At 42.6% G+C, this 20,854-nt stretch overlaps 1 protein-coding gene across 23 annotated transcripts in view; it reads left to right on the top strand.

Moving 5' to 3' along the window:
* Positions 1-20,854, top strand: part of SAP130 (Sin3A associated protein 130) — an 87,405-nt gene that overhangs the window by 63,132 nt on the left and 3,419 nt on the right. For all 23 annotated transcript variants that reach the window (XM_054477109.2, XM_054477120.2, XM_054477112.2 and 20 more), the window contains 4 exons: positions 12,206-12,564; positions 15,075-15,323; positions 15,488-15,613; positions 19,925-20,028. In XM_054477109.2, coding sequence (XP_054333084.1) covers positions 12,206-12,564; positions 15,075-15,323; positions 15,488-15,613; positions 19,925-20,028 — 838 coding nt within the window. The remainder of the gene's footprint in view (positions 1-12,205; positions 12,565-15,074; positions 15,324-15,487; positions 15,614-19,924; positions 20,029-20,854) is intronic.

The following is a 20,854-nucleotide window of genomic DNA, read 5'->3' on the forward strand; positions in this document are numbered from 1 at the left end:
GTATGGTGGCAGATGCCTGTAATCGCAGCTACTCGGGAGGCTAAGGCAGAGAATTACTTGAAACCCGGAGGCAGAGTTTGCCATGAGCTGAGACTGCACCACTGCCCTCCAGCCTGGGCAACAGAGCGAGACTCCGTCTCAAAAAAAGAAAAGAAATATCCAGCTATTCTTGTCATCCTCTCTGTCTCTCCCTTTAATTCTGTCAGTATCTCCTTTATTCTGTTACATGGGGCACCATTCTTTGATGTGCGAAGGTTTATAATTGCTGTATCTTTTTCTCTTTATTGTGGTATGAACACTTAACATGAGTTCTGCCCTGGTAGGGAGAAGTTAAAATGTATATTGTTGTTCGTTGTAGGCACGGTGTCACACAACAGAGCTCTAGAACTTCTTCATTTTGCTTAACTGAAACTTTATGCCCTTTAATTAGTAACTGCTCATTTCTCCAAGTTCTTTGATCTTCTTGATGAATCTTTTATTAATATAGTATGTCCTTTGTCTTGTTTTGGATCTAACATCCATTTTCTCTGATATTGATATAGGCCCGCAGCTTTCTTTTACTTACTGTTTCCATGAAATATCTTTTTCCATCCTTTCACATTTTGTATGTTACTGAAGTTAAGTTGGTATCAATGCAAACTAGATTGATATGAATTTAGAATGTTGATTGTAATCCCATGGTAACCAGTTTTAAAATACCAGTGAAAAAAGATAATGTCATCTGAGGACTCAAATTACACAAATATTTTTCCAAAAGATTTATCAAGCAAAGGTAAACAAATTGAAATCTTATCAGAAAAGGTGGAATTCGGCTTAAAAGCAAAACACAGAGGGTCCTTTTTCTTTCTTTTCATGAGACGGAATTTCACTCCTGTTGCCCAGGTTGGAGTGCAGTGGCGCAATCTCAGCTCACTGCCGCCTCCGCCTCCTGGGTTCAAGCGATTCTCCTGCCTCAGCCTCCTGAGTAGCTCGGATTACAGGCACGCGCCACCACATCCGACTAATTTTTGTATTTTAGTAGAGACAGGGTTTCACCATGTTGGCCAGGCTTGTCTCGAACTCCTGACCTCAGATGATCTGCCCGCCTCGGCCTCCCAGAGTGCTAGGATTACAGGTGTGAGCCATCACACCCGGCCCACAGAGGGTCCTTTATAATGCTGAAGAATCTAATTTACAATGAAGTTTGTTTGTTTTATTTATTTTTATTTTTTTGAGACGGAGTCTCGCTCTGTCCCCCAGGCTGGAGTACAATGGCACGATCTCGGCTCACTGCAACCTCCGCCTCCCAGGTTCAAGCGAGAATCTCCTGCCTCAGCCTCCTGAGTAGCTGGGATTACAGGCACACGCCACCATGTCTGGCTTATTTTTTTGTATTTTTAGTAGAGATGGGGTTTCACCATGTTGGTCAGGCTAGTCTTGAACTCCTGACCTTGTGATCCACCCGCCTCAGCCTCCCAAAGTGCTGTGATTACAGATGTGAGCCACCACACCTGGCCTACAATGAAGTTTTAACAGTTAAGAATATCTGTGTACCAAATAATGTAGCATTAAGACTCATAAAGCAGAATTTACAAGAAGTATGAGGAGAGTTTCAAAGAGCAGCTTAGGAGCAAAAGGGCTTTAATTCACGTTTTTCAGGCCTCATCAGTTCTAGCAGACAACAAATAAATAGGATATAATAATAAATCGAAATAATAATAAGGGGAAATAGATACTATTAAATTCCGTGTGTTAATTACACTTTTTTTTTTCTCTCTCTCTCTCTCTCTTTTGAGACAGTCTCGCTCTGTCGCCCAGGCTGGAGTGCAGTGGCATGATCTCGGCTCACTGTAATCGTCACCTCCCTGGTTCAAGCAATTCTCATGCCTTAGCCTCCCAAGTGGCTGAGATTACAGGCATGTGCCACTGTGCCCAGCTAATTTTTGTATTTTTAGTAGAGACAGGGTTTTCCCATATTGGTTAGGCTGGTCTCAAACTCTTAATCTCAAACGATCCACTCGCTTCGGCCTCCCAAAGTGCTGGGATTACAGGCGTGAGCCACCATACCCACTCCCTGCCCCATCCCCCACCCCTCGCTTTTTTTGTTTTTGAGACAGAATCTCACTGTGTCACTCAAGCTGGAGTGCAGTGGCACAATCCTGGCTTGGCTCACTGCAGCCTTGACCTCCCAGGCTTGAGTGATCCTCCCTCTTCTGCCTCCAAAGTAGCTGGGACTACCTGGGTTAGTGTTAGTCTGGGTTTTTCTGTTCGTTTTGTTTTGTTTAGAGACGGAGTCTCACTCTGTTGCCAGGCTGGAGTGCAGTGGTGTGATCTCGGCTCACCACAACCTCTGCCTCCCAGGTTCAAGCGATTCTCCTGCCTCAGCCTCACAAGTAGCTGGGACTACAGGTGCACACCACCACGCCCAGCTAATTTATTTGTATTTTTAGTAGAGACGGGGTTTTACCATGTTGGCCAGGATGGTCTTGATCTCCTGACCTCGAGATCTGCCCACCTTGGCCTCCTAAAGGGCTGGGATTATAGACGTGAGCCTCCACACCCAGCCTGTTTTTTTTTTTTTTTTTGAGACAGAGTCTCATTCTGTCACCCAGGCTGGAGCGCAGTGGCGCATTCTCGGCTCACTGCAACTTCCGCCTCCCGGATTCAAGTGATTCTTGTGTCTCAGCCTCCTGAGTAGCTGGGATCACAGGCGTGTGTGCCACCAAACCTGGCTAATTTTTGAATTTTTAGTAGAGACGGGGTTTCACCATGTTGGCCAGGCTGGTCTCGAACTTCTGGCCTCAGGTGATCCACCCGCCTCAGCCTTCCAAAGTGTTGGCATTACAGGCGTGAGCCACCACGCCCAGCCAGTGTTAGTCTCTTTTCTAAGTTATTAGTTTCTGTTTTTATATTTATTGTTTCCTTTATTTTTTTGTTTTCTGGTTTTTCAGCCTGACAGTTTTCAATATTTAAGGCTATGAACTTTCTTCTAAATAATGCTTTCATTGCAGCCCACTGATTCTGCTATATAATGTTTTCATTGTGGCTTTTTTAATTTACTTTTTTTTTTTTTTTGAGATGGAGTTTCGCTCTTGTCGCCCAGGCTGGAGTGCAGTGACGTGATCTCAGCTCACTGCAAACTCTACCTCCTGGATTCAAGTGATTCTCCTGCCTCAGCCTCCCGAGTAGCTGGGATTACAGGCATCCACCAACATGCCCAGCTAATTTTTGTACTTTTAGTAGGGGCGGGGTTTTACCATGTTGGCCAAGCTGGTCTCGAACTCCTGACCTCAAGTGATCTGCCTTCCTTGGCCTCCCAAAGTGCTGGGATTACAGGCGTGAGCCACTGCGCCCAGCCTAAATTTCCTTATTTTTTAGATAGGGTCTCACTGTGTCATCCAGGCTGGAGTGCAGTGGGTGTGAACAGTTCACTGAAGCCTTGAACTCCTCGGCTCAGGTCATCTTCCTGCCTCAGGCTTCTGAGTAGGGGACTACAGGCACATACCACTATACCCAGCTCTCAGAGAACATTTTAAAATGGGTAAAAAGGGCTTTCTGTTTTCTCCTTTCATTCCTATTTCTAGTTTGCCTGCCTAACACTATCCCAATCGAGATAAACCATAAAAAACTAAAAAGGAGTTTTTTACATTGAACTTACGTAGTTCTATGCAAATAATGATAGAAAAAACCATGGATAAATTTATGTGGCTGGGGAGGCCCCACATTCATGGCAGAAGGCAAGGAGGAGCAAGTCACATCTTACGTGGATGGTGGCAGGCAAAGAGAGAGCTTGTGCAGGGAAACTCTCCCTTTTTAAAACCATCAGATCTCATGAGACTTAGTTACTATCATGAGAACAGCACAAGAAAGACCCGCCCCCATGATTCAGTCATCTCCCACAGGGTCCCGCTCATAACACATAGGAATCATGGGAGCTACAAGATGAGATTTGTGTGGGGACACAGAGTCAAACCATAACACATTATGACTCAAAATTCAGCATCTATAAAAAGAAAGTTTTGGGAAATTTGACTTAGGGCTGGTTATGGTCGCTGACACCTGTAATCCCAGCAATTTGAGAGGCCAAGGTGGGCAGACTGCTTCTAACCCAGGAGTTCGAGACCAGCTTGGGCAACATGGCCAAACTCCATCTCTACAAAAGATACAAAAATGAGCCGGACATGGTGGCACGCACCTGTGGTCCTGGCTACTCAGGAGGCTTAGGTGGGAGGATTGCTTGAGTCTGGGAGGTCGAGGCTACAGTGAACCAGCATCGTGCCACTGTACTCCAGTCTGGGTGATAGAGTGAGACTCTGTCTTTAATAAGAGAGAGAGAAATTTGACTCAGTAAAAATTATTTAAAAAACAAACTACTTTTGTCAAGAAAAAACTTGATAAGCAAAGTGGAAGACAAATGATGAATTGGGAAGATATATTTCCAACTCATATCACAGTCTAACGGCTAATCTTCATAGTATATAAATAACTGCCAGAAATGAAGAATAAAGAAGTAAGTCCGGTAGAAAAATGAACGTTTTTGGTTTTTGTTTTTTTTTTTTCAGACACTTATGTACAATTTATTTTTATTCAGTTTCTTTGAAGCAGCAACAGTTAAGGTTTATGTGACTATTTCTAGTTAACTTTATGACATCAAGCCAGTCATCTTTTTTTTTTTTAATTTTATTATTATTATACTTGAAGTTTTAGGGTACATGTGCACAACGTGCAGGTTTGTTACATACGTATACATGTGCCATGTTGGTGTGCTGCACCCATTAACTCGTCATTTAGCATTAGGTATATCTCCTAATGCTATCCCTCCCCCCTCCCCCCTCCCCCCACCCCACAACAGTCCCCGGTGTATGATGTTCCCCTTCCTGTGTCCATGTGTTCTCATTGTTCAATTCCCACCTGTGAGTGAGAACATGCGGTGTTTGGTTTTTTGTCCTTGCAATAGTTTGCTGAGAATGATGGTTTCCGGTTTCATCCATGTCCCTACAAAGGACATGAGCTCATCATTTTTTATGGTTGCATAGTATTCCATGGTGTATATGTGCCACATTTTCTTAATCCAGTCTATCGTTTTTGGACATTTAGGTTGGTTCCAAGTCTTTGCTATTGTGAATAGTGCCGCTATAAACATACATGTGCATGTGTCTTTATAGCAGCATGATTTATAATCCTTTGGGTATATATCCAGTAATGGGATGGCTGGGTCAAACGGTATTTCTAGTTCTAGATCCCTGAGGAACAAGTAGTTCACAGGTAAAGAAGTATCAGTGGTCCATAACATGTGGAATGATGCTTTATATCAAGAGATGAGCAAACTGAGAGCACACTGAGACACCATCATTTACCTTTCATACTGGCAAAATCCCAGGAGTTTGAAATATGCTGTTGGAAGAGCTGTGGATAATTGGGTGCTTTTATTCTTGGTGAGAGTGCAAACGGTTGTTATAACCCTTATGGAAAGGCAACTTGGCAATAATTACCAAAATTACAGAGGCATTTTTCTTTCCCAGGTATGTGTGGTAATTTATTATTCGGATACACGAGCACACATATCAGATGACAGAGGTGTCAGCGTGCTGAGAGCTAACACGCCAGAGTTGGAAGGGCTCTGTTGAAAGATACCTGGCTTGCTGCTCCCTGGACAGCTCCACTGTGAAATGCAGCTCTCCTGAACAGTCAGCACCAGAGCTCAGAAGCACCTCCTCCCACCCCCATAGTTTTCATGCCACCCTCACGTTCCCCAAATTCCTTAGTGTAGAGAAGCAAGGAAGTGACATACTTTGAGAAGTCTGGCTCTGACAGCAAGTGGTTCGTCCACTGTGGCTGGGCATTGCATTTCTTGGTAGGATGGGGAGCCTGGGAAATTGTGTGCATTCTGCTCACCTTCTGCCTCCAAATATTCCCAGTTAAATTTATAGTTTTTTAGTCTGTTGAATGTTGTTATCTGTATTGGTCTTTATACTCTACTCCACAAATAGGGAACTGGGTAAATAAAATATGGTTACAACTCAAAAAAGCAACCCAATTGAGTCAAAAAAAAAAAAAAAGCAAGGTATGAGGTATATGCTATGACAGTTTTGAAATAAGCAGGGAGATTGGGTAAGAAAATAACATTTGGGCCAGGTGTAGTGGCTCACACTTGTAATCTCAGCATTTTGGGAGGCCAGGATGGGAGGATCACTTGAGCTCAGGAGTTTGAGACCAGCCTGGGCAACATAGCAAGACCTTGTCTCTACTAAAATTAAAAAAAAAAAAAAAAATTAGCTGGACATGGTGGTACACCCCTGTAGTCTCAGCTGCTAGAGGGGTTGGGGAGAGGAGGCTGAGGCGGGTGGATCGCTTGAGCCCAGGAGTTTGAGACTAGCCTGGACAACATGGTGAAACTCTATCTCTACAAAAAATAAAAAAATTAGCTGGGTGTGGTGGTGCACACCTGTGGTCCCAAGCTACTGGGAGGCTGAGGTGGGAGGATTGCTTGAGTCTGGGAGGTCGAGGCTACAGTGAGTCCTGATCGTGCCACTGTACTCCAGTCTGGGCGACAGAGCCAGACCCTGTCTCAAAAAAAAAAAAAAAAAGAGAAAGAAAGAAAAAACATTTGTATTTGCTTATGTCTCATTCATAAGTACTATAAGGTCATACAAGAAATTATTATATTTCATTGATTGTGAGAAACAAGGTTTTAAAACCATAGCATCTCTAAAATCAATATCTTAAAACTGATGACATCTTAATATTCTAGAATTCAGTTATTGCATTTTTAAGTATGCACAAAATAATGGTTCATTTTATAACTGTTGCCATCTTAGAGTCAGTGGAATGCTGAGATATAGTGATATAGTGTGGAAGATAATAGTAGATGGGTTAGAAGAAGGGAGCTTTCTTGATACATCATTTGAAACATGTGAATGCATTACTAATTCCAAACAAAAAAACTTTTAAGGAAAATTAAGATATTGGAAAATATAAAATAGATTTAAAAAGGAAATCCAATAGCTGTCAATATAAGTAAATATAATTTTTTTAAGTTATGTAGTACTACAAGGCTTATAATGTTTGTGTAGGTTTTTCTAGGTATCACTAGTTCATCTTCAAACTTTCTACCAAACCTACAGAACTGCCCTAAATGAGTTAAACCTGTCAGATCTCTGTCATTTGTGCTTTTTCTTGATCATATCCCTCCTTGAAGCCCTGCCTCTGCCTGCCCCAGTCTGTATCGGTACCTGTCTGGACTTGGTGCCCAGCTGTTGTTCCTGGTGCCTCCATTGTCTGCCAGGCTCTGAATTCCCTTCACCTTGTCACCTGGAGCCTGTATGCTTCCTTTTTCTTGATTTACCCCCTTGATTTGTAAGAGCACCTCTTCAGTAGTAGGAACAGAATGCCCAAGATGTCAGTTTTTGATACTTGGCATATCAGAAAACATCTTTATTCTATCCACACTCTTCAGTCTGTTTTCTGTATATTGTTCAGATTAGCCTAATAATACTGATCCGTCTTCGGCCTCATTGATTCTAAGGCAGATGCCATGGCTTTTACCTGTACAGTCCCAGCTACTCAGGAGGCTGAGGAGGGAGGATCATTTGAGGCCAAGAGTTGGAGGCTGTAGTGTTCAATGATCATGCCTGTGAAGAGCCACTGCACTCCAGCCTCGCCAACACAGCAAGACCATCTTATTTCAGTTATTATATTTTTTATTTCTTTAATTTCTATTTGGTTCCAAAATTTTTATAACTTTGGTTTTTTTACTAAGATTTTTCTATTTTTTTCATTCATTTCAAGTGAATTTGTAATTGCATATTAACACATATTTATGATATCTGCTTTAAAGTCCTTGTCAGATAATTGCTTCATCATTCATCTCTTGTCTTACTCAAGTTGTGATTTTCCTGTTTCTTGATGAGTGATTTTCCGTTTGGAACTGGACATTTTAAGTGTTAAGTTATAAGACTGGATTTATATATAGGTTATACTTTAGCAAGCCTCCTCTCAAACTACACCAGCAGGGAAGACGGGGCATTGCCTTGTTACTGCCAGGTGATCAGTGAAGGCCAGGTTCCCGGTTGGCCTCTGATGATACCGCATGAGTAGTGGGATGGGGAGGAGATTGAGGCCTCTCATTACAACCTGGCCGGGGAAGTCTAGACTCTTCTCAGCCTTTGCCAAGGCCGCAGTTGTTTCTGTGACGTTTCACTGGAGTACAGCAATTATTGTCTACAGGATTTTCATCATGCCAAGCCACCCCTTTTTCTTGGTTCTTGGGCTAGACAGAGTAGGCTTTTCTTGGGACTTTTTTTTGTCTCTGCTCTTTGGCATTTCCATGTTATCAGCTTCTCCAGCGCCCTATCCGGGACACACAAGGAAAAAAGCAAATCCAGGGAAATGACTGCCGTGCCATTCCTGGGGTCCCAAGGTCCCTAGACAATGTGCCTTTTTCTCCTCACTTTTCAGCAGCTCATTGTGCTTGGTTTATATATAACACTCACAATTTTCAGCTATACTTTGTGGGAGGAATAGGAAAAAGTATATCTACTCCATCATTCCTGAAACACAACTCCTCACTCTTAAATGATAGAATGGCAGGCAGAATTTTAGATGGGAAATCATTGCTCTTTAAAAATATTAGCTGGGTGTGGTGGCTCGCCCCAGAGCTTCAGGAGACCAAGGCAGGCAGATTGCTTCAGTCCAGGAGTACGAGACCAGCCTGGTCAATATGGCGAAACCCCGCCTCTACAAAAAATGCAAAACTTAGTCAGGCATGGTGGCACATACCTTTAGTCCCAGCTACTGAGGCTGAGGTGGGAGGATCACCTGAGTCTGGGAGTTTAAGGCTGCAGTGAGCCATGATCATGCCACTGCACTCCAGCCTAGGCAACACAGTGAGAGAGTCTCTCTTTCTCTCTCTCTCTCTCTCTCTCTCTCTGTGTCATCTGTCTCACTCTCATATATATGAGAGAGAGAGAGTGTGGCATACATATAAAGGTATTACTCTGTTGTCTTCTACATTTTGTTTTTACTTTTGAAAACCCAGATATGATTTTTGAGTGCTGATCTTTATATCTTATGTGTTCATTTCTCTCTGAACGCTTTAATGATCTTTGTTCTCAATGTTCAAAAACTTGACAGTAGAATTTGGGTTGGTTGTTTTTTGAGATGGAGTCTCGCCCTGTCGCCCAGGCTGGAGTGCAGTGGCGTGAGCTCACTGCAACCTCTGCCTCCTGGGTTCAAGCGATTCTCCTGCCTCAGCCTCCTGAGTAGCTGGGATTACAGGCGCTCGCCACTGCGCCCCACTAATTTTTTGTATCTTTAGTAGAGACAGGGTTTAACCATGTTGGCCAGGCTGATCTCGAACTCCTGACCTCGTGATCCTCCTGCTTCAGCCTCCCAAAGTGCTGGGATTACAGGCATGAGCCACTGTGCCTAGCCTTTTTTTATACTTTAAGTTCTGGGATACATGTGCAGAACGTGCAGGTTTGTTACATAGGTATACATGTGCCATGGTGGTTTGTTGTACCAGTTGGTTGTTTTTATATGTGCTGTATACTCAGTGGTCTCTTTAGTCTGAAAACTTGTATTGGTCGGTACAGGGAAATCTTAATGTATTATTTCTTTCATGATTTGTTTTCTGCTACTCAATTTCCATCTCCTCCCTTTTTTGGGGAAACTCTTATTTGTCAGGTGAACTTCTAGAATTGATTTTTTTTTATTTTTTCTCTCTTATTTACTGTCTCTCTTCTCTCTTTTTCTTTCTAGATATTTTCAACTTTATTTTAAAGCCTTCTCAATATGAAAATCTGTAAATGTCTGAGAAAATAGAGAAAATAATAGTAATCAAACATATGTAACTGTTTTAATATTTTGCCATAATTTATTTATTTATTTTTTTTTTTTAAGAGGCAGGGTCTCGCTCTGTTGTGGCTGGAGTTCAGTGGTGCCATCATAACTCATTGCAGCCTCAACCTCCCAGGCTCAAGCAGTCCTCCTGCTCTTCAGCCTCCAGAGTCACTAGGACCACAGGCACACACCACCACGCCCAGCTAGTGTTTGTGTTTTTGTAGTTTTGAGGTTTCCCTATGTTAACTAGGCTGGTCTTGAATTCCTGGGCTCAAGCGATCTTCCTGCCATGGCCTCCCAAAGCACTGGGATTATAGGTGTGAGTCGCCGTGCCTAGCCAGTTCTTCCTTATGCCTATTCAAATATACAGTTCAGACTCTAGTGTTTTTTCTTCTTTTTCCCCTTTCAGCATTTACACTTTTATATTCCAGAACTTCTAGTCCCTCTGTTGCCCAGGCTGGAGTGCCAGTGTTACAATTATTGCTCATTGCCACTTCAGACTCCTGGGTACTAGTAATTCTCCTGCCTCAGCCTCCTTAGTAGCGGGAACTACAGGTGTATGCCAGTGCACCTGGCTAATTAAAAAAAAAATTTTTTTAAGAAATGGGGTCTTACTATTTTGCCCAGGCTGGTCTTGATCTCCTGGCCTCAGATGATTCTTCTGCCTCAGCTTCCCAAACTGCTGGGAATTTATAGGCATGAGCTACTGTGCCCAACTCAATATTTTCATTTCTATAGGTTAAAAATCCCAAGTATACAATTTCTCATCTGAGAATATAGGAGTAAAAACCAAAGTGTTTTTGTTTTTGTCTTCTCTCACTCAACAACAACACAGAAACTTCTGTGACCTTTGGTTAGTAAGAAGTGGGGAAGGATTTCTCCCCGGCAACCAACCAATCAGTTTTGCAGAAGACACCAGGTGGGTGCCCTCCAATTCAATTATGACACTTGGAGATAGTGTCAGATCTCACAGGTTGAGGGCTCAGTCCCACAAGACTGCACCCAACTTTTTTTTTTTTTTTAAATTATACTTTAAGTTCTAGGGTACAAGTGCACAACGTGCAGGTTTGTTACATATGTCTACATGCGCCATGTTGGTGTGCTGCACCCATTAATTCATCATTTACATTAGGTATATCTCCTAATGCTGTCCCTCCCCCTCGCCCCACCCCATGACAGGCCCTAGTGTGTGATGTTCCCCTTCCTGTGTCCAAGTGTTCTCATTGTTCAATTCCCACCTGTGAGTGAGAACATGCGGAAGACTGCACCCAACTTTCAACGCCAAATGCAAGCCCCAGGTGGTTTTACTTGTTCTTCTTACCAGCTAGTTCCCATGCATAAGTTTGATTAATTTGCTAGAACAGCACACAGAACTCAGGAAAACACTTAACGTACACTAACCTACTTTCATAAAGGCTATTACAGAGGATGCAGATGACCAACCAAATGGAACAGAAGTATAAGGCCTGGGAGAAGGGATGTGAAGCTTCCATGGCCTCTCCAGGCATGCCTGCCCTCCAGGAATTTCCACGTGCTAGCTATCCCAGAAGCTCCTGAACCCAGTCTTTTCGAGTTTTTATGGAAATTCCATCTATACAGGAATGGTTGATGAGGCATTGGCCATTAGTAATCAGCTAACCTCAGTCCCTCTCAATTACAACTGTAACTAAAGAAAAAGAAAAGAAAAAAAAAACAGAAAAATAACAACTCCAAAGACAACGTATATATTAAGGACTTCTGGGAGAAAAGATACATTAATATTATGAAAATTGGTTGTGCTATGACGATATGACTTTGAGTGAATTCTTTAAAGTGTTATTTTCTTAGTTAATTTTATTACTGCTTATAAAAACTTGGGAGCAGGACATACAGTATATCTTTACAACCTGATTTCCATTTAAAATTGCTTTGTTAAACTTTAAAGTCAAGGAATAGAGTATTAGAGCTGGGCGTGGTGGCTCACACCTGTAATCCCATCACTTTGGGAGGCTGAGGCAGGCGGATCACTTGAGTTCAGGAGTTGGAGATCAGCCTGGGCAACATGGTGAAACCCCATCTCCACAAAAAAATACAAAAATTTGCCTGGCATGGTGGCACACACCTGTAGTCTCAGCTACTCGGGAGGATGAGGTGGGAGAATCCCTCGAGCCCAGAAGACAGAGGTTGCAGTGAGCCAAGATTACGCCACCTCACTCCAGCATGGGTAACAGAGTGAGACCCTGTCTCAAAATTTTTTTTAAATTAAAAATTTTAAAAAAGGAAATAGAGTATACATTGTGCAGTGTGCTGGACAGAAATAATTGGACAAATACTCATCCTCTCAGATGTTGTAGATGAAGGCAGTTTTTTTCTTATTTGCTACATGTGCTTTTCTTTTGTGTTTTAGTGCCAAACCCAAGTCTGAAATCCACGTGTCTATGGCCACTCCCGTCACTGTGTCCATGGAGACTGTATCCAATCAAAATAATGATCAGCCTACCATTGCCGTCCCTCCAACTGCCCAGCAGCCTCCACCGACCATTCCAACTATGATTGCAGCAGCCAGTCCCCCGTCACAACCAGCCGTTGCCCTTTCAACCATTCCTGGAGCGGTCCCCATCACTCCACCCATCACCACCATTGCAGCTGCACCACCTCCATCAGTCACTGTGGGTGGCAGTCTCTCCTCCGTCTTGGGCCCTCCCGTTCCTGAAATTAAAGTGAAAGAAGAAGTAGAACCAATGGATATCATGAGGCCAGTTTCTGGTAAGTCCGTCCATAGAATACTCTCCATTGGCGATTGCCTCTTCCCCTTCCCTAATTCTCCTCCAGCATCCAGATTCTTCTGTAACCCTCAGCCAAGACTCCCTGATACCCATTTTAGATGTTGCATGTCATTAGTTTTTGATAAGTAGAAGAAAGCAGTAAACTCACTGTGAAAACTAAAACTACTTTGCTTCCCTTTTGTAATAAAGTTTAATTTCTGGCCAAAATCATGAAAGAGATTAATATTTCCCCATGGATATCCTTCAACATAGTTTCCTTCCATGCCTAGTAGTATTAAGAAAGTAGTATTAAGAAAATACTACTATGTAAAAGGGGTCACAATATGGCTTTAGTACTATTTATTCCAAGTTTCATTGCCTTGTTATACAGTCAAGTAAGATTTGTGTTGCTGAAAAACCTATATGTGATTAGTAAAATCTTAAAACAATTCATTTCTCCCTTTACTACTTCATCTTAACTCTAAACTTCCGGTTTGAGAAAGTCAAGTCACTTGAGAGGTTTTCTTTTTTTCTTTTCTTTTTTTTTTTTAAATAATTTATGTGGAATTTTGTTTTTCCTACAAAAGTAACATATTCAGTATACAAACTGTGTGAAGTATAAACAAATCCAAAGAAGAAAGCAAGTTATTTGTGCTCTGGTACCCAGTATTACCTACTATTTCAGTGAGAAGGCCTCCATTTCTTTCTCATGCCGTTTGCCCGATAGAGGTGTGATTGTGCTGTGTCTATAGTTTTTTTAATCTACTGTTTATTTACTCATCTGTTTGTTTATTCTGCCATGAAATCTCTTTTTGCGGGTATATTTACCCTTGGCACCTTCTTCAAAAGATACCATGAGTAATCCAGAAGGGAAAAATGAAGCACCCTCAGTTATGCTACTCATCTGCTCTTTTTGGCTGGTTCCCTTTACCTCTCTGTGCTAGGAAACTGCCTGTAATCCTACCTCAACTTATAGGGGTCTATTCCAGGAATTGTTCTGGGCACTGACGATGCAACTTTGTGTAAGACAAATGCAGCTTTATCCTCTTAGATCTTACATTCTAGCAAGGGAGACAAAAGCAAAAAGATGACTAAATTATATATGTATTTATGTGTGTATATGTATGTTTGGGTGATAAGTTCTATGGAGAAACAAAGCAGGGACAAAATACAAGGAAAGTTGTAGCCAGGGCTGGAATTTGTGTAAAGAGTTTTAGGAGAAAGCCTCACTGAGGAAGTGACCATTGAGTAGAGACATTAAAGAAATGAAGTTGCTGGCCATGAGGATATCCGGGGAAAGGCTATTCCAGGCCAGAGAGCAGTAAGTACAAAAATCTGGAGGTAGGAGCATGCGTGATGTGCTCAAAATATAGCAAAGAACATGGTCGGATGAACAGGTTCCATGTAGGCCTAAGAAGTGCTGGAGGCTGAGTACTGAGGGGAGGAACCTAGAAAGAGAGTTGGATTTACCTAGGAAGTTGGATGCTAGAAATTGAGATTGGGTGTGAGGCAGTTTATATTTAACGGTGACAGGAAAGTTTAGGGTGTGACTGTTGGGAGTGGGCAGCAGAGTGGGTAGAGGAAAATAGGGCAAGTATGTGGTAGAGTGAAAATAAGAGTTAAGGTGAGCCCTTACATGATAATTCCTAGATGTATGATTCATACAAGCTCAAGCAAATGTTTACATCCTCACAACACATGCTTTTTATCTGGAGGTAGCACACTGTGGTCGGTGAGAGTGCAAGCTCTGAAGCCAGACCGCCTCTGTCAGTCCCAGCTTGCCCACTTCATACTTGTGTGACTTGTGCCATATTTTCTCATCTGTGAATTGGAGGATAATAACAATGCCTACTTATTCAGATGATTTTTATAATAATGAGTTAATAGGTTACCTGCTAGGCATTTATGTTTAAAAAGTGTGAAAAATAGTAGCTTAACTCATAAGGTCCTGTTATCTCCTTTGGAGCAAGTCCTGAGGCAAACAGTTCAGGGATTGTGTGTGGACTTCATCAAATTATTAGAAAGCCAGGCTCCTTCCACCTCTTTGCTCCACCACCCCTAGGATTTGACCTTCATGCTTTTGATTCAGGACAGCTGCTGATGCTGCAGCCATCTCATCTGAGTTCCAGGATCACAGAAAGAAGACAAGGAGTAGATCACACCTGCTCTCTCTCTCCCTCCTGGAAATTTGCTAAAAGTGCTACAAAACACTTCTACTTCCATCGTAGATGACCACACCTGTAATGGAGGCTAGGAAGTACATTCTTTAGCTGAATATCATTGTGTCCTTGTCAAAGGGAGGTCCTGGAACTAAGGAAGATGAAGATATGGGCTATTAGGAGTTTGCAGCTTCTGCCACAGAGTGCTTAGCACAGTGCCAGACACATAGGAAGACAATAAATGTTGGTTCTCTGTGCTGTCTTCTTAATCGTCTTTGTTGGAAGGAAGTAAGTGAAACTTTCTGTTACGTTTGAGTTCTTACAGATATGTGTGCTCCTTTTCCTATGACAGCAGTTCCTCCGCTGGCTACCAACACTGTGTCTCCATCTCTTGCATTGCTGGCAAACAACTTGTCCATGCCTACAAGTGACCTACCACCTGGTGCCTCCCCAAGGAAAAAGCCTCGAAAGCAACAGCACGTGATCTCAACAGAAGAAGGTGACATGATGGAGACAAACAGCACGGATGATGAGAAGTCCACTGCCAAGAGTCTTCTGGTGAAGGCTGAGAAGCGCAAGTCTCCTCCCAAGGAGTATATTGGTAATGGTCACAGGCTGACTTGTGTTATGACGCTTCCCATAAAGTCAGAGTCCAACCCAGAGACTCGTTACATAGTCAGCCTCACTCATACCTCACTTACTGGAAATGAACTTTGAGGATTGTTGACAATGTTACTAAGTTGTTTAATGTCTTCCCTTTAATAGATGAGGAAGGTGTGAGATATGTCCCAGTGCGTCCAAGACCCCCCATTACTTTGCTTCGTCACTATCGGAACCCCTGGAAAGCTGCTTACCACCACTTTCAGAGGTACAGTGACGTCCGGGTCAAAGGTTAGTTTCCCCAGAAACAGTTGATATTAATTCATGAAATTGGTATAAACTTAATAAAAATAGAAGAGAAAAACAGATCCACAATTTTCCAGTTTCAAAAAAACCATAAATTTTTGTTACAAAATCTTGAGGCTTTAGTGTTTAAGTATATCCCGTAGAATATAAAACCTAGAAAATTACCCTTTGCCCTAGCAAGCTGTGTGTATTTATTGGAATTGCAGTTTAATGGTTAAGTGACAGCCTTGGTTTTTGTAAAACCCACATGTTAACAGCTCCCAAAGTACTGATGGAGGATACCTGTGGCTTCCAGAGTCATTGTGGAAGAACTGTACTGGGTTACTGTGTAACACAGTTCTTAGTCCACAGTAGTTCCTAAGATGCTAAAATATGCATGCATTGTAAGCATGTCTGCCAAAAGATCTTTTGTTTAACAAATATACAAAGCTCTTGGAGTGGTCTAAGGTAAGCCCTCAATGAATGTTTTGTTGTTCTGGTGGAACCTGAGAATAACCTTTTAATAAACCCACATATGATTGAAAATGCTGATAGTACTTTGCAAATACCTGCAAGTATTTCTACTGATGGACTTTAAGTGCCATTAATCTCAAATATAATATATGTACAAAGAAATGTGAGTCTCTAGATAATTGGTCACATTTCCCATTCTCTTACATAAATCCCATTTGGAAACTGCTCTAAGGGTTTTCTTGAAGGCTCAAGATGAGTCTAACTTGGCTGTAGTACTGACTAATTAAGCAGAGGTGGAGATGCTAACAGTTCAGTCTCTGAATGGAAGTCCAGAGGCGGCTACATTTCCCAGCTTTTCTTCCTCACAAGTATACTCTGAGGTTTGGAAAGAAGGTGAGATTTCCAGAGGTCAAGCAGTGTTGCCTTTTAGTGGAAGTAGGATATGAACCACTAAACATCTCTTCATGCCACAAGAATTCCATAGAAAAAATATTTAGGAATTTGTCTGGTAGCATTTCAAGCCACACTACAAGAGTCTAAATGCTTATTGGGACTCGCTCTTCAAAAACTATCTCAAGAAAGATAACTTGACAGCTGAAAGGTTTATGATCCCTAAATCTTCTGTTTCAGTATATTCATACTAACCTCCTTTACACAGTGCCTCTTGACTATGAAACTTTAGTGCAGCTATTTTGCCTCAGCTATAAAATAACGTATAAATTATATATAAATACATCAAGATAGACTAAAACTCACAGGAGGCCAGGCGCGGTGACTCACGCCTGTAATCCCAGCACTTTGGGAGGCCGAGGTGGGCAGATCACTGGAGGTCAGGAGTTCAAAATCAGCCTGGCCAACATGGTAAAACCCTGTCTCTACTAAAAATACAAAAAAATTAGCCAGGCGTGATGGCAGGTGCCTGTAATCCCAGCTACTCAGGAGGCTGAGGCAGGAGAATCTCTTGAACCCGGGAGGCAGAGGTTGCAGTGAGCCAAGATCACACCACCGCTACGACGCTCCAGCCTGGGCAACAGAGCAAGACTCTGTCTCAAAAAAAAAAAACTCACAGGAAAGAAAAGAGAAACAAAAAAGAAATACAGAAGACACATAGTAATGTGGCAGACCTAAGCTTTACATACTAGTTATTGTCATAAATGTAAATAGTCTAAACATACCAATTAGACACAGATTGGCAGAATCAATGAAAAAACACAGTCCAACTATGTGCTGTGTACAAGCAGCTCATGTTGAATACAGTGGCATAGGTAGATTGACAGTAAAAGGCTGGAAAAAATACATACAAGCCAGGCGTGGTGACTCATGCCTGTAATCCCAGCACTTTGGGAGGCCAAGATGGGTGGATCACCTGAGGTCAGGAGTTCGAGACCAGCCTGGCCAACATGGTGAAACCTCGTCCCTGCTGAAAATATAAAAATTAGCCAGGCATGGTGGTACACACCTGTAATTTCAACTATTCAGGAGGCTGAGGCAGGAGAATCGCTTGAATCCCCAGGAATTGGAGGTTTGCAGTAAGCCAAGATCATGCCACTGCTCTTCAGCCTAGGCGACAGAGTGAGACTCCGTCTCAAAACACACACACACACACACACATACACACACACAATACAAAATTAATTCACACAATATGAAATTAATTTACAGAAAAGCAGGAGTGGCTATATTAATGTCACATAGAGTAAAATTCTAAGGAAGGAAAATTGTTAGAGACACACAGGGATATTACATACTGATAAGATAATCGGCTGACCAGGTAATGATCCATTTCTCTGCAGTGTCTTTTAAAATATAGGCAAGGACATTCCAAATTTATTTTATGAAGCCAATGTTTTCATGCTATCAACACCAGACAGAGTGTACAAATATAGAAAACGACAGATCAATATTCCTCATGAATATAGATGTAAAAATGCATTAATAAAATATTAGCAAATCAAATCCAGCAGTATATACCTTGACCAAGTAGAATTTATTCTTGCTGTGCAAAGCTGGTTCAACATTTGAAAACCAAAGTAATACACCTTATTAACTGGCCTTATTAATTTCCTAGGGTTGCCATAACAAAGTACTGGAAACTGGGCGGCATAAAACAGTACAAATTATTCTCCCATGGTTCTGGGGGCTAGAAGTCCAGAGTAAAGGTCTGATAGGATCATGTTCTCTGTGAAAGCAGTAGAGGAGAATCCTTCCTTGTCTCTTTGGTTTCTTGTGATTGCCAGCAATCTTTGGTGTTCCTGGCTTGCGCCTGCACCACTCCAGTCCCTGCCTCCATCTTCAAATGGCATTCTTGTCTGTGTCTCTCTGCCTCTCCCATCCTCTTTTCTCTTTCTCTCTCCTTCTCTCCCCTTCCTTTTCTCTCTCCTTCTCTCCCCTTCCTTTTCTCTCTCTCTCTCTACTTCTCTCTCTCCCTCCCTCGTACGGACACCAGTCATTGGATTTACAGCTCATCAAAATCTAGTATGACTTCTTAACCAAATTACCTTTTTTTTTTGTTTTTTCTTGTGACAGAGTCTCGCTCTGTCCCCCAGGCTGGAGTACAATGGTGCAATCTTAGCTCACTGCAAGCTCCGCCTCCCGGGTTCAAGCAATTCTCCTGCCTCAGCCTCCTGAGTAGCTGGGATTATAGGCGCCCACCACCACACCCAGCTAATTTTTTGTATTTTTAGTAGAGACAGGGTTTCACCGTGTTGGCCAGGCTGGTCTCGAACTCCTGACCTCAAGTGATCCACCTGCCTCGGCCTCCCAAAGTGCTGGGATTACAGGTGTGAGTCACTGCGGTCAGACTGCATTACATTCTAATATAGTTATAGTCACAGGCACCAAGGAACTTCAACATATCTTTTGGGGGAGAAACCATTCAACCCACAACAAAAGCTAAAGAAGAAAAATCACATGATTGTATCAATCAATATAGAAAATTTGACAAAATTAAACACCTTTTCGTGATAAACAGTGTTCAAAAACAGAAAAAGAAGGGTTCTTCCTTGATTTGATAAAGTTGTTCTGCCCTTGGAAAGGCTCCCCCAGCTGTCTTATGCTTTGTTCTTTCCTTGAAACCAGCCTGCACATAGTCTAGGCTATATCTTCATTAGTTCCACAAGTCTCCCCCAATTCCCTTCGCCACAGGCTCCGCTGTTCTTGGGAGCACCTTTAGGTTTGAACTTCTTCACACTTTTGCAAATGGACTCACTTCCTTCAGGAAGAAATTAGAAGGTATCTGTTTTACAGCCCACTTCTTCCGGCAAAATGTTTGAGCCAGGGCCTTAGAGATGGGGGAGGCCCTGGCTTGACATGTGGCAAGCTTCTCTCTGAGTGACAGCCCTGCTTTAGGAGGTAGCACTTAGTGGAGGGAAAGGAGGGGAGTCAGCAGCCTGGGGTCCTCTTGGCTTGCCTCTCCTAGATGAAACCATTACCTCAAATAAAAAAGTTCTTATGGCCAGGTACGGCAGCTCATGCCTGTAATCCCAACACTTTGGGAGGCCAAGGCAGGCAAATTGCTTGAGCCCGGGTTCAAGACCAACCTGGGCAACATAGCAAGACCTCATCTCTACAAAAAATACAAAAGTGAGCCCAGCATGGTGGTGCACACCTGTAGTCCCAGCTACTTGGGAGGCTGAAGTGGGAGAATCGTTTGAGCCTAGGAGGTGGGGGTTGCAGTGACCCGACATTGTACCACTGCACTTCAGCCTGGGTGACAGAACCAGACACTGTCTCAAAAAAAATATAAAATTCTTGTTAGAATAATGGCATTTACACTGCTCGAACACCAATCATTTACCTTTTTAAACACTGAAATACACGTCTTTTTATTTTTTATGGTTCCAGAGGAGAAGAAAGCTATGCTGCAGGAAATAGCTAATCAGAAAGGAGTATCCTGTCGTGCTCAAGGCTGGAAAGTCCACCTCTGTGCCGCCCAGTTACTACAGCTGGTAGGTGGAGTTCTAGCAGTTGTTCATCATGCTGAAGAGAGGAGAAGACACTGCAGATAGCTGAGTTCATAGAACTTTTTAAAAGTAACTCTAAAGCATTCCCAGCTAACATGGGTTATGATAGAATTTTTATGTGTGCTATATAATATCACACTGTGTCAGTTACATGTGATTAAAATTGAAATACATCTGAGTTCTGGTATCCAGATCCAAAATACATGGAACAACTGTGGTGTAAGACCTAAATTTAAGATTCAGTGTTATGTGATATTGTGACATCTGAAATAGGGGGAGCCTCAAATGGCCTAACCGAGAGTCCCTCCTCCAACTCTGCTCCCTCAGATGAAGTCTCCTAGGCAAACAACCCTTCACACCACGGGGACCAGGCACACAATTCCTGCTCCTTGCTGAGTAGTAGGCTCCAGTTCCCTGCCAGCTTCCAGTATTCCAATATTACTCAGATAAGCCAGTCACACACATCATCATTCAGAGACCGGGGCATACTTCTCCCGCTCTCCTGTTCTTTTTTTTTTTTTTTTTTTTTTTTTTTGAGACAGGGTCTTGCTGTGTTACCCAGGTTGGAGTGCAGTGGCATGACCATGGCTTACTACAGCCATGATCAACCTGCTGGGCTTAAGTTAATTCTCTCACCTCACCACCCCCAAACAGCTGGGACTGCAGGTGTGAGCCACTGCACCCAGCTGATTTTTTAAAATTTTTTATAGAGGCCGGGCATGGTGGCTCACACCTGTAATCCCAGCACTTTGGGAGGCCGAGGTGGGCAGATCACGAGGTCAGGAGTTCGAGACCATGGCCGATATGGTGA

Source organism: Pongo pygmaeus, chromosome 11 (assembly GCF_028885625.2).
Source record: "Pongo pygmaeus isolate AG05252 chromosome 11, NHGRI_mPonPyg2-v2.0_pri, whole genome shotgun sequence".
In the NCBI taxonomy this organism is placed as follows: domain Eukaryota; kingdom Metazoa; phylum Chordata; class Mammalia; order Primates; family Hominidae; genus Pongo; species Pongo pygmaeus.